At 46.2% G+C, this 13,294-nt stretch overlaps 1 protein-coding gene across 1 annotated transcript; it reads right to left on the bottom strand.

The window, feature by feature from the left end:
- Positions 1-1,607: 1,607 nt before the first annotated feature.
- LOC105392555 (tudor domain-containing protein 5) lies at positions 1,608-13,112 on the bottom strand. The gene is made up of 13 exons (XM_048627949.1): positions 12,642-13,112; positions 11,953-12,184; positions 11,677-11,783; positions 11,171-11,592; positions 10,608-10,716; positions 9,904-10,001; positions 9,114-9,247; positions 8,543-8,730; positions 7,574-7,715; positions 7,129-7,266; positions 6,505-6,735; positions 5,901-6,011; positions 1,608-3,779 (listed from the first exon to the last, which is right to left on the bottom strand). Exons 2-13 carry the CDS (start codon positions 12,139-12,141, stop codon positions 2,598-2,600), a joined length of 3,051 nt encoding a protein of 1,016 aa, XP_048483906.1. The 5' UTR covers positions 12,142-12,184; positions 12,642-13,112; the 3' UTR covers positions 1,608-2,597.
- Positions 13,113-13,294: the final 182 nt, after the last annotated feature.

The raw sequence follows: 13,294 nt of genomic DNA on the forward strand, positions 1-13,294 counted from the left end.
AAACTAGTTGGTATACAATACTTATAAGCTTAATAATAATAATTATAATAATATGAGCAGAGCTAACTACTTATCACAGCCATGCATTGACGTCCTCTAAGTAATCATCAATTTTATAATAAGCTTTTTTTACAGAGTTTCTAATTTTCGAGGTCGTCGTCGCCATTTGTCTAATTCTCCGTACAGTAAATTAGTCTCGCGTGTTCGATTCTTCCCCGTTTCGTTATTAATAATAATACAAAATGGCCTTAGATTTGTTAGCCGAGTCTTTAATCTTGTTATTAATAAAAATTGTCTTCGCACAGTAACAGATACATTTGTACATTTTGCTATATTTCTTCACATAACATTGAAAGTCAGGGCGGAGTATGAATGTTTTCATCTCATACAGATCATATAATGTCGCCCTGCTTTTGCGAATACCATCTGTAGCCCGGTCACAGAATTTAATTTTATTGTCATTCAAAACTTCCTTCGTTTTAAAATTACTCTCAAACTCATCAGCTATTATCTTAAACAAGTTACTATACCTACATCTAATTAGAATTGCAATCTACTTTAACCTTCGGAAGTTTTTTGTCTAGTTTCTTCAAGTAATTGTCCATTTTCTTTGTAGTAATCGGTCTGCATCTCACCTTAGTTTTATTTGTCTTGTTAGTGTTTACTAAGGTAATGGTCTGCCCACTGTGGTCTGACCTCAGACAATTTATCATACTACTGTCTTTAAACTTACAGTTACAGAATATGTTATCTAGACAAGTGGCCGACGTGAATGTAATTCTAGTTGGTTCCAGGAAAAACATTAAAAAGATTAAATGATTTAAAAAGTAACAGTAATTTCGACCTATTAGGAGAGTCACCTAATAGGTCAACATTAAAGTCACCACACACTATTACTTCCTTTTTACTATTGGAAGCTAACCTTAGAACATCCTCCATGACAGTCTCAAAGGTAATGAAATCACCAGTAGGTGGCCTGTAGGTACATACTATTATATACTTGTTTAGCTCTGCACATGAAATTTCTTTATGATGTTTAACAGAAAGAGCAACTATGTCCTTTCGTTCTTTACATTTAAAATTTTCTTTATGAAATATAAGTGACCCGCCATGCTCGTTGCACTTTCTGTTAAAACAGCTTATAAGTTTGTATTTTTTTAATTGGAACAACATTTTATTCTCGTCTAACCAATGTTCTGTGATACATAAACAATCAATGTTAAATTTTTCCGAAAATAGTTCTATTTCTAACAATTTAGAAGACAGACTCTGAATATTCTGATGTACCAATTTAAATTCATTCTTAAATGTCTTGTCCTTTAATAGTTTTGAGCCGAGAGAGCAGTGAACTTAATCAATCTTTATATCAACGCTATGATGCTGTCCCGTTGTCTGAGAATCTAATTTAAATGTACTGTATGATTTGTGTGTAAATTATGAATTAGGTAAGTGAATCTGTGAAATTAATGAGACTTTTAATGTACAAGTAATATATTGTGTTGATTTTTCAGTACTTGTTTTTTTAAGTTTCCTTATATCTTATATTTAAGGGACATACAGCTTAGGAACAGGAACACACAGGACATAGAAGAGTAAAACGCAGAATGTGAAATTGTTTTGTTTATTACAAATGTCCTTCGTTTCCTGTCAGTCTCAGGCGCACTCTATCACAGAATCAACTCGCCACCGGCACGCATTCATCCCTCAACAACAACACCGATACAACTAAATAATCATTTGTAAAAGTGTTCAATATAGAAAAAATACTCGCGATCAAGTATAAAAATACAAGCTTACTGTAGTAAATGTGGCTCCGTGGTACACATACATATTTTTTATATTCATTAAAATCAAACTTCTGGAGCAATTTTGAAGCAACATATTTAAATAGTGACTAAAACTTATGTAGACATACAAAATGATTTTATGAAGAAGCATAAAAATTGAGATGCAGCAGAATTTGCTACTTTTAGAAACGGTTTGATTTGAATTCGAAGTCAGTATGAAAAACAATCTTAAATACTAAATGGAAGTCAAAAAAAGTAAATGCTTTTAAACTTACACATTATGATAATAAATGTTAACAAAAGAGATTCCTATTTGCTACAAAAATTATGTCAAATTAACAAAACTAATTTCTAAATAATAATCTTAAACTAATAACAGTTTTCCTATGACAGTAATGCCTATATCTGGGTACAATTCTATACGTCTTGGACACTGGTTTCGAATTGTCGATACAACATTTCAACAAACTTATAACTAAGTACAATATTCATAAACTCTATCATAATGCCAAATGCTATTCTTACATCTACACAGTACTTTGTACTTTGAGGTAGGTAAGTCAAAAGGAACTTATCAGACATATTTGTACGGAGGTGGGCCGGGTATTGAGAAAACTATCACATTTGTTCCTCATAACAGTTACAACAGATCTAAATAGCTGCAGCCATACAATATTAATACTAGTTAAGTATTTTAATACAAAAATAATGAACGTCTAGAGACAGTAGGGGGACTGGTCTCTGTGCGTTCAGCGTCCACCCCGCTCACACGCGGGGCGCGGGCGGCGGGGGGCGGGGCGCGGGGGGCGGTCACAGGTGCTCGAAGCCGGGCGGCGGGCGCAGCGGCTCGTCGAAGCTGGTCTGCGTCTGCGCGCACGCGCGGAACTCGCGTGCCTCGGGATTGAGCATGGAGGCGGGGCCGGGGGCGGGGGCGGCGGGGGCGGGGGGCGCGGACGGCTGCAGCAGCGCCAGCATGTGCAGCGCGGCGGTGCGCGGGGCGGCGCGGGTGAGCGCGCGGTACACGTGCGCGTCCAGCGCGCGCAGGGCGGCGCCGGGGGCGGGGCCGGGGGGAGCGGGGGGCGCGGCGGCGGCGCGGGCCAGCGCGCGCAGCATGTGCCGCTCGGCCGTGGCGGGCTCGGTCCGCGCCAGCGCCACGAACACCTCGCACTCCAGCGTCGTGAGCTGCAGCACGCGCTCGGGCGCGGGGGGCGGGGGGCCGGGGGCCGGGGGGCGCGGGTAGCACGCGGCGGGCGCGCACAGCGGGTACACGGGGAAGTACTGCGAGTAGGCGGGGCGCACGTAGGCGGGCGCGGCGGGGCGGGCGGCGCGCGAGGGCGGGGGCGCCCAGCCAGGGGGCGCGCCCAGCGGGGCGGGCGAGTACGTGTAGTGGCTCGCCTGCACTCCGTTTGACTGCGCGTAGGTACACGGCTGCGTACCGTTGGAGTGCACGTAGCTGATCGCTTGGCCGCCCTTTGACTGCGCATAGTTAGTCGCCTGCGTGCCGCTCGAATGCACATAACTTGTGGCCTGTGTGCCATTCGCCTGCGCGTAGTTAGCCTGTATACCGTTGGAGTGCGCGTGGCTGGATCCTTGAGTGCCGTTCAACTGCGCGTAGCTGGTCGCTTGAGCACCATTTGACTGAGCATAATTAGTCACATGCGTATGCGTACTACTCGATTGCGCGTTGTTAGTCACCTGCTGCGTCGCCTGCGTACCGTTGGTCGCTGGAGTCACTGCCGCCGGGCTGGGCGCGGGCGGGTCGGGCTCGGGGTCGCTGGAGCCGCCAGTGTCCGCGGGCAGGTCGCGGCGCGCGGCCGACAGGATGTAGTCCAGGGCGCGGCGCGGGCGCGGCGGCGGCGGCGCGTGGCGCGCGTAGCCCGGCACGTACTCCAGCGCGATGCCGCGGCGCAGGCACGCCAGCAGCTCGCCGTAGCTGGGCGCCGCGCCCGCCTCCAGCGCCGCGAACGACGGCCGCAGGTGCGCCTCCGATGTCTGCAACCAACAGACATGTCATGACATGACAGTATGTACGGCATCACGTCACCGCACCGTCAGCTGCAGACATCGAAGGGCATATACTGGACGCTAGCGCTATCGGGGGTCTTGTCACAGTGATCGGAATTAAGTTCTATCCATAGATTTGTTTACCATCTTTGTCAGGTGTAAAGACTGAAAGTACTCGCATAAATCTTACTGTGACAAGACACCGTTTTCATGAATTCGTCGAATTATAAAGAATTACAGAAAGATTAAGTTCCTTTTGACTTAAAATGTTAGTAAAATAGCATTTGCCAGGCATACATCCCTCGTGTCTTGCAGACTAGCACATCTTAGGTAATACAAACAAGGCAGTGATGTTGCACGTACGAGGTTTTTTATAACAATCTTAAAATAACATACTAATTCCTATAAAATACAGCCAATTCATTTGTTTTCACTTTGAGTGAAATATATTTATTTAGTAAAAATATTATGCAATAAAGAACATCGGCATCGTCAAAGTTATACACTAAGGTGGGCTTACACCAAACTAGATAAGTGAAAGGCGACTAAATACGAATATTAGGTGCGAGCAGCCCTAAAACAAATAGTCTTAAGTAGTAATAAATCAAACAAAAATTCCGTGAAAATGTCAGATGGCTTTGATCTGAAGTAGTCAATTCTCCTTCTATCGTTCACACGTTAGAATGACATTCTCTTGAAAGTAAAGGCTATAAAAATGAATTGTAATCAGAGTTTACACAACTCGTAAAACTATATAACTCTTATTGTGCGAAACTCTCTATCCAGCTATATTGTTTGCTACTGGCACACCAAGCAGATTTACCACTACGGATGCGCAAAAAGTATAGAAAAGAAAACAAAGTATAAATAAAGAAATAACAGTAGCGAGACATGATAATCAGTTAATTAACTAAATATTGATGTGCAAGAAAAGCCCTCTCGACTGGCGTATCAACTGTAATTTATGTACACCTACATACGTCCACTGAACCTTTTCAGTCTGACAGCGAATCTGACTGCCTAAGGGCCAATTTCTCCATTCTCGGTTAGAGCATAACCAGGGAATAGTGGTTAACTTTTGACACATCTGTTATGAATTTTATATGGAGATGACGTTTAATTTATAAATCAATCCCTGGCGGTTAGATAACCGACAATGGAGAAATTGGCACTAATCCTTTCACCGCGGTGACAAACGCTTGTCAGGGTATCCACTCATAATGCTTAAAAAAAACCTGACCTATTCTCTGTGGGGGTGTAAGTACCTGCACCTGGCTCTCTCGAGTGGAACCTTTGTGCATATCCGCAAGGTCTAAACTGCCTTCCAAAGCTTGGACCATTTCCCACCACGCTGTTCCACTGCGGGTTGGTGGGTTCACATAATATGTAGATGGGCTAAATCTAGATATGCAGGTTTCCTCAAGATGTTTTCCTTCACCGTAAGAGCGATGGTATACATTATACTTAAATTTAAAGAACTCATTGGTACATCACCGCAACTCTGGCGTGAGAAGCGGGCTCTTACCCGACTGAGCTACCACCGCTCCACCTGACCATTTCAGTTAATATCCCAAGCCAGAGATAAAAATAAAAACTCATCGATTTCACTGACTTCCCCTAACCATCTAGAGTTTTAGAGTTTCCTGACCGATAGTGGAAACCCTGCTATGTCTGTCACCGACACTAAAGACTAGAACCGGGTCGTTAGTTGCGTATTTTCTTAGCGAGCGCGAGTCGCTTCTGCAGCATCACACTAGCGATGGTGCTAGCTAGCGAGTTGGCAGACACGGCTGTGAGCGCCGAGTCGCCTGAACTAGAGCTGCTAGAGGGTGGGGGCTCCGCCGGGGCCTTCAGCTGGCGCCGCAGAGCCACGAGCCGCGCCAGCCGCGCCGACGACACTTGACTACAAGTCGTCGCCGCACTGACTACGCTGTCGTCATCGCACTCCCAGGTCTTGATGCGTCGCGGCGCGCGGTCGACGACCTCGGAGGCCGAGGCGGAGATGTCGCTCAGGGCGTCGTCGCGATGGAAGGAGGCGATGAGCGCGGCCAGCGCGCGCGCGTCGGGGGGCGGCGCGGGGGAGGGGGCGGGGGGCGCGGGGGCGGGTACCTGCGGCGCGGCGGCGCGGCGCTCGGCCAGACCCGCGGTGATCAGCTCCTCGTTGATGCAGACATCCTCGTCGGTGGACGTGTCCACCAGGAACAGCTCCAGGATACGCTCCTGTGGACCGGAGTAGGGGTTAGTGTTTGCTGCTGAAAATGTACAGTAAGCCTAGGCGCGTTGGACGGAATAGAAGTTGAGACCGCGAGTACACTCGCGCGTAAAACGCCTCACCTATAAAGGCACTCAGTGCTGGTTCTTTGATCCATAGTAGCAACTGCATATAATTTTTTTTGGTTTTTAACTAATAGGCCGTCTCCACAGGCGAGAGAATCGCGACGAGTCCGCTTTTCTATCGTCGGCGATGATTCCGCGCAACGTAGTCCATAACCACTCACAACGACGAACTCGTTTCGATGTTATGACTTTTCACGCGCACTTAACTATACTTGTCGCATCGCAGCGAAAATATCGCTTCTATGAGTGAGAGTATATAAAAATGCATAGCAGGACGAAAGTATCGCAGCGAATCGAAAGTCTCGATTTCCTGTGATTTTTGACCAATTAACTACAGATCCAAAAACTATCTCTAAGCGAGTAGAGAGTGGCGTACCTCATGGTCCACGGCGTACACCTGCCCCACGAGCCGGCGGTCGCGCACGAGCTGCAGCAGCGCGGCGGCGGCGGCCACGGGCCAGCCCCCGCCCCCCGCGCCCCCCGCCGGCCGCAGCCCCGCCAGCCGCGCGCGCCACGCCTGCGCCGGCAGTGAGCAGTACTCGCGCAGGAGCGGCTTGAGCGAGGTGATTGCTACGCGCGCCACTGTGCCGTAGTCCACGTGGCGCACCTGGGAATGGACGACAAGATCATCATCATACAACAATCAAACGAACCCTGTAACCAGACGGGTTACTCTATCTCTATACTGACGAAAAGCGAACGAACGAGAGCTGCCGTGCAATCGGCACGATTAATACAACGAGACAGAGTCGTGGCTCGCGCAGCAGCGCTCCGAAACCTCGGTTTTCGTCATAAAGAGTGACCCCCCAGAGATTAGAAATGCTCATATACAATATGCAAATTTTAGAAATGTGTCGTCAAGGATTTCATAACTCACTCAATATTTATTTTACATTTATTACTAGATTTTACTGTAAGTAAAAGGAAATCATCAAGGTGTCTCAAAAACTTGAGTTCAGTCATGAAAACACCAACAAAAAGCTAGCATCTAAATACATACCTTGACGAAGTCATCATCAATGACCTTGACAATGAGCGCGCGGTGCCAGTCCGCCTCGAACACGGCGGCGCAGTGGTGCCCCGCGCGCACCGCGCCCCGCGCCAGCCAGCGCTCGCGACCCTCGCCACCAGTGTAGTACTCACTGCCAATATCATCAGCCAATAATCATCCACTGCTGGACATAGGCCTCTCCCAAGGAGCGCCACAACACTCGGTCCTCGGCCTTCCTCATCCACCCACTACCCGTCACCCGCCTAAGGTCGTCAGTCCAGCGGGCAGGAGGGCGTCCCACGCTGCGTTTGCCTGTTCGTGGTCTCCACTCGAGAACTCGTCTACCCCAACGGTTATCGGTTCTTCGGCAGATATGACCAGCCCACTGCCACTTCAGCTTGCATATTTTGACTGCCAATAATAACAACAAAAAGCTACGGTTCTATATACATACCTTGACGAAGTCGTCATCAATGACCTTGACGATGAGCGCGCGGTGCCAGTCCGCCTCGAACACGGCGGCGCAGTGGTGCCCCGCGCGCACCGCGCCCCGCGCCAGCCAGCGCTCGCGACCCTCGCCACGACTGTAGTACTCACTGCGAATAAACATTAATAAGCCTTTAGTATTTGTGTAGATACATCAGCAGTCCGACATCCATAACACAGGTTCTGCCTAGCTTGGGGTCGGACATACATATTTATTATTATTTATTTATTACAGACAAAACATCTATGTTACGTAAGAATAAGAACCGTTATTTAGGGGACAGTGTGGGCATCATTACCGATTGAACACACGTTTCATAAGTTGACAAAATGGTGAGGTTAGAGAACGGCTTATAACAAGCCATTAGTGGCCTGCAGGTTATTTATAATTAAGATTGCGAATTAGACCAGAGATAATGGATTTAGGCTACGCTACGACGTTTTTTTTTAGGTGAAGCAGAACACTATTCTCTGTATAAAGAGGCGGTTAATTATAAAGTAGCCTCATCCTATGCCAGCAGCCGAGTCTCCACCAAACGATCCATCGCTCTCCGATCGCGTGCCCCACGGATTATTGCCACACTCTCGTCAGCAGTGGCTCGGGGAGTACAGCTCGTGACGTCACACTCACGTCATCTGGTCCATGAGGTGGTCCAGCGCGTCGCGGTGGTCCGGGCCCAGCAGCTGCACCCAGCAGTGGCTCGGGGAGTACAGCTCGTGACGTCACACTCACGTCATCTGGTCCATGAGGTGGTCCAGCGCGTCGCGGTGGTCCGGGCCCAGCAGCTGCACCCAGCAGTGGCTCGGGGAGTACAGCTCGTGACGTCACACTCACGTCATCCGGTCCATGAGGTGGTCCAGCGCGTCGCGGTGGTCCGGGCCCAGCAGCTGCACCCAGCAGTGGCTCGGGGAGTACAGCTCGTGACGTCACACTCACGTCATCTGGTCCATGAGGTGGTCCAGCGCGTCGCGGTGGTCCGGGCCCAGCAGCTGCACCCAGCAGTGGCTCGGGGAGTACACCTCGCTGACGCACAGCGGGAGAGCGTCGCCCGCCGCCGCCGCCAGGGGCAGGCGAGGCAGGGACTCGATGCAGTGGATGCAGTCCGGCGGGAACACCGACGTGTCCTGCGGGTACAAGTGTGAGTCAGTGGTCACCAAAAATAAATAAAAATCATTATTCATAGTAAAAATTTACACATACTAATACATTACAAGCAATCAGAAAATATTTAAAATAAAATAAACTATCTTCAATCTACATGATTAAATTGCAGTAAGAGTAGCGGTAGGTCGCAAAACTTTATAAAATTTTGTTATGTGCATCATACGCCTTCAAACAAGGTAGAAAAACGATTTACGAAACTCATAATCTCCTACGAATTTGTACTTTTGAAGACCGCATTTTTTGAATATTTTCGCCGCGTATTCTCGATCATTACGCAAAGCTTGTGAGCAAAACCTAGATGACACTACATACAAAAATAAGCACGTATTATTGTGCAACTTACAAAGTCGATCCCCGGCAGCGCGTCATCGGCATCAACAACGGCGGAGGCGGGCGCGGCGGGGGCGCGCGGGGGGCGCGGGGGGCGCGGCTGCGGCGGGCTCCACGACGGCACGATCAGCCAGTCACCCGTCAGCTCTGGAAGCAGCGGAGGTATAATTATGATGAGATATCAGCCAATCAGGTGTCTAAGCAACTCTGGATTTTTCATAGATGGAAAGAGAGTACCGTATCAAGATTTGTTGTAACAGCTACGTAAAAAGTAGCCTATGTTCTTTCCCCCTTTTCTGTATACCTAATTTCATTCAAATCCGTTCAGTAGTTTTGGCGTGAAAGAGTAACAGACAGACTCAGTTACTTTCACATTTATAATATTAGTTAGTTAGGATTATCCCACGGAGATTGTGCGGAAGTCAAAAGTTTAACAACAACAACTAGGAATAATAGCACGGAGAGGTTAGGGGTTTAGCTCATCATTCTGAGCAGATTTTCTTCTTTAACGTTTGGAAATCTGTACAAAATATATAAAACCACCTGTTCCCGTGAGCTTCGTTTGCCTTAAAAAGCCTATGTGTTAATCCAGGGTGTCAGCCAACTCCATGCCAAATTTAGTTAAAATCGGTTCCGCCGTTTTGACGTGAAGGAGTAACAAACATAGACACATATTCACAAACTTTCGTATTTATAATATCAGTAGGATTGGACTTCCCGGGCCCAAGTGGCCATAATGATAGCCGACCTACGATAGTAGATGGCACCTGAAGAAGAAGGATAGGATACAGTAGAGTACGCACCGGGTCTCTCCACGCGCACCACGTCGAGCGCGCGCACGCAGGACACCACGCTCGTGTAGCCAAGCCGCGTGAACGGCAGCTCGCGGTGGAAGCGCTCCCTGCAAGGAAGGAAATTGTTACAGACGATCTGACACACAGGTTACAGGATTTTAGGTCAGCTGGTGCTATTATCATGGACCGTAGGATGGAGAATACTGCAGAAGCACAGTTGACAAGGGCGTACCCAGGATTTCAGCTAGGGGGGAGCAGCTCATACCTGTTCCGAGATGATGGTCGGTCGGGTTATATTGAAACATTATAGATAACAGAATATTAAATCAAAATATCTCACTAAAACGAAAAGATACTTTTTTTCCAACACTTCATATTGCGCACAGTAAGTAACACGTTTTTAATTCCCACTTGGCAGTAAAATTTACGTTTATTTTATCTTCTAGGGGGGGCAGCTGCCCCCCCCCTGCTCCTACCTGGGTACGCCCTTGACAGTTGACATATCCAATGCCAAGCAATCCATTAGACAGCAATTGACGCTCAAAGTAGTCAGACAACATTATTCAACAAAAGTTCAGAGCATACTTTCAACACGTTCTGCAACATATTGCCACTTCAAGTTGCCTAGTGATGATAGGAGGCTTCAAGCTGTCACCTCAGACAGGAAATTTGTAACTGGTTACATGAGACAGTGGTGGTAGTGAGGTGGTCACCTATAGAGGCGCAGCAGGTCGGTGCTCCACACGCCGGCGGGGCGCTCCGCCAGCAGCGCCGCCAGCTCCGTCCCGACCTCGTCCAGCAGCCGCCGCCGCCCCGAGCTGCCTGCACACGGAAACAAAGGAAACACATTTATTTCACAACACAAATAAAAAGTAAAATGAGCTTGGTTTTGAACGGTGGTAATTCAGCCGGGTCTCAAGATAGAGATGCGGGTTCGAATACCGGCGCTGACATTTACCAATGAGTTCTTTGAATTTAAGTATACACCATCATTGTACATATAAGTGTATACCATTGCTCTTAGAAAACATAGTGACCTGCATATCTAGATTTAGCACATCTAGATATGCTAAATCTAGCAACCAACCACCAGCAGTGAAACCACCAACCCACAGTGTGTCACATTAGGGGTTATGCATAAAGGTTCCATTCGAGAGAGCCACGTGCAGGTACTTATATTAGTAGTTATACTCCCAGATAGAATAGAATAGAGCTTGGTTTTACTTTGTACCCAAATTTCGATAAAAGTAGGCCACTTCCTTCTTTGAAAACTTACCACTAGAGGCAGTGAGCCGACCAGAGTCATCATCCCTGTGCCGTTGTGAAGTGCTTGAAGTTTCCTCATCATTGGAGTGAGACTCAATGGTGGAAGCAAGCTGCGGCAACCTCTTGTTCAAAAACTTCTGCACAGAGGTGGTCTTTTTGATCATATCTGGCACTACAGGGAGAACACTTTCCACTGCATCCTCTGTTCTACAGCCATTTGCGTTACTATCTAGTCTATCTATTGTCAATTTTGCCATTTGGTTAACAACATTATTATCAGATTTGTGGTTAACAGTATTGTTACTTGAATCATTTTCCTTATTTGCAATATTTTTATCTGAGGGCCAGTTCACAATAGGCTTTGACACTGGCACATATGACTTAACAGGTTTAGGCGGTGCTACTGCTTGTATACTGTACCGTTTTCCTTTGCTGAAAATGAATAGAAAAATATTTATTGTTAGGATACTCTCACAAAACATTATTTAAACAAATTATTTAGTGAGATTGGCTTACAATTTAGCAGTGGAGGGTATTTTCTGTTTTCTCACAAACTTGTCAATGTGTTTCAGTGTATCAGGCACTATGAGGGTCACAGTCGGGTTGGCAGGCGAGCCCTGCAGCTGCAACACCAACAAACAAAATGTCAATTAAAATTATAACACACCTTCCTTAATGATTGCAATAAATTATTGTAGTATTGACATCCCTCTCTACTTCTAACTCATTGTAGATTCATGTTCTTTTCAGACAACATTTTTGATAGCAAAACTAAATACCACACAAACTTACAAGGAAGCTATCGGAGCAGCGTTCCTTGAGGAAGGTCACGAGGTCCCGGTAGCCGTACTTGGCGATGGGGATGTGTTCGCCCATCATGTTGCGGTAGTCGCGGCGCAGCGCCTGCACGTCCACGCTCGTGGGGCACGACACCACCAGCGAGCGCAGCGTGGCCTTCAGGCTGTCCAGCTCGCTGCCCATCCTGCCGTGTGCTCAACACTGCTGTTGACACATTTACAGCAACCTGCAATGTACAAAAAATTGCTATACTTTGATAATTAAGATAGTATTGATTTCAATAGTCAAAACATAACCAAAATTAGTACTAAAGTTTCATGTTCTCCATTCAAATCTAAGTTACAATTGATTGGGTGTGATGATTTGCAGGCATTACTTGCTGCAAGCGGTGCAAAAGATAAAAATACAAAAATGTATAGGTCAGCCAAAAAAAAAAATGTTTACTAGTGAATTTTTGCTGTGTAGGTATTAGTAGAAACCGTGGCAAGGGTGTCTTGTCTATGTATTTTTTTTCTGGATTTTGAATCGTAAAAGAAAAAGTAGAAAATTATCGGATAAGAACATAATTAACAATATCTACGACCTATCACCGGTAACTTTCAGCGAAATTATTATTGTCTACTTCCATGGTTCGTTGCTGAAATTCTAGTACTGGAGACTCGTGTTTTGTACTTTTGGCTTACCAATCTGCTGATGATGATTGAAACAATCTTGAAATTGAATAAACTATTGGGATTTATATTGTTTTACAGTCTGCCTTTAATTAATTATAGTGCAAAATTCAAAGTATTTCAAAGAAAAAGAGAAAATAAATAACCATCTCAAAGTTTTGTGATTGAATGACATAGACAAGAAATGATATTATTAAATTTTTTTTTTGTTGTTTTGAGGTTATTATTATTCTGAGGTTCTATTTCTACTCCCTTAAATTAATATAAAGACTCTACCGATAATATTCCTTGCTCTCTGTTGATACCCGATCAAGGATTGCCAAGGAAAATACAATTCGAGCCCATTCACATAATAATATATGTCGATTCATGTTTGTAGGACACGTCTTAATTTTAGTGACGAATCCGCTCGATAGATCAGCCCAGACTGGACTTTGAATCACGAAACGAATGAATCGTGAAATAACACGATTCCGTATGCATAAACGTATATCCGACATGTCATGACGTATCGTGTTTTTGGACGAATCGTTACTGACGGATCAGGCGCGAGCATAGGATTCGATACTACTTTCGAATCTACACGAAGGTCGCTTTTACCAAACGCTAAACGTATTTAAATCAAATTTTAAATACAATTTGTACTAACTGACAGACGTATGACA

Source organism: Plutella xylostella, chromosome 19, assembly GCF_932276165.1.
Source record: "Plutella xylostella chromosome 19, ilPluXylo3.1, whole genome shotgun sequence".
Taxonomy (NCBI): Eukaryota; Metazoa; Arthropoda; class Insecta; order Lepidoptera; family Plutellidae; genus Plutella; species Plutella xylostella.

Excerpts from the sequence above, each read along its gene's own strand:
- LOC105392555 (XM_048627949.1), bottom strand. The coding sequence starts at position 12,141 with ATGGGCAGCGAGCTGGACAGCCTGAAGGCCACGCTGCGCTCGCTGGTG. Across the intron at positions 11,784-11,952 it reads GCTGCTCCGATAGCTTCCTT|CTGCAGGGCTCGCCTGCCAA; the intron begins GTAAGTTTGTGT and ends TTGGTGTTGCAG. Across the intron at positions 9,248-9,903 it reads GGTGCGCGTGGAGAGACCCG|AGCTGACGGGTGACTGGCTG; the intron begins GTGCGTACTCTA and ends CGCTGCTTCCAG.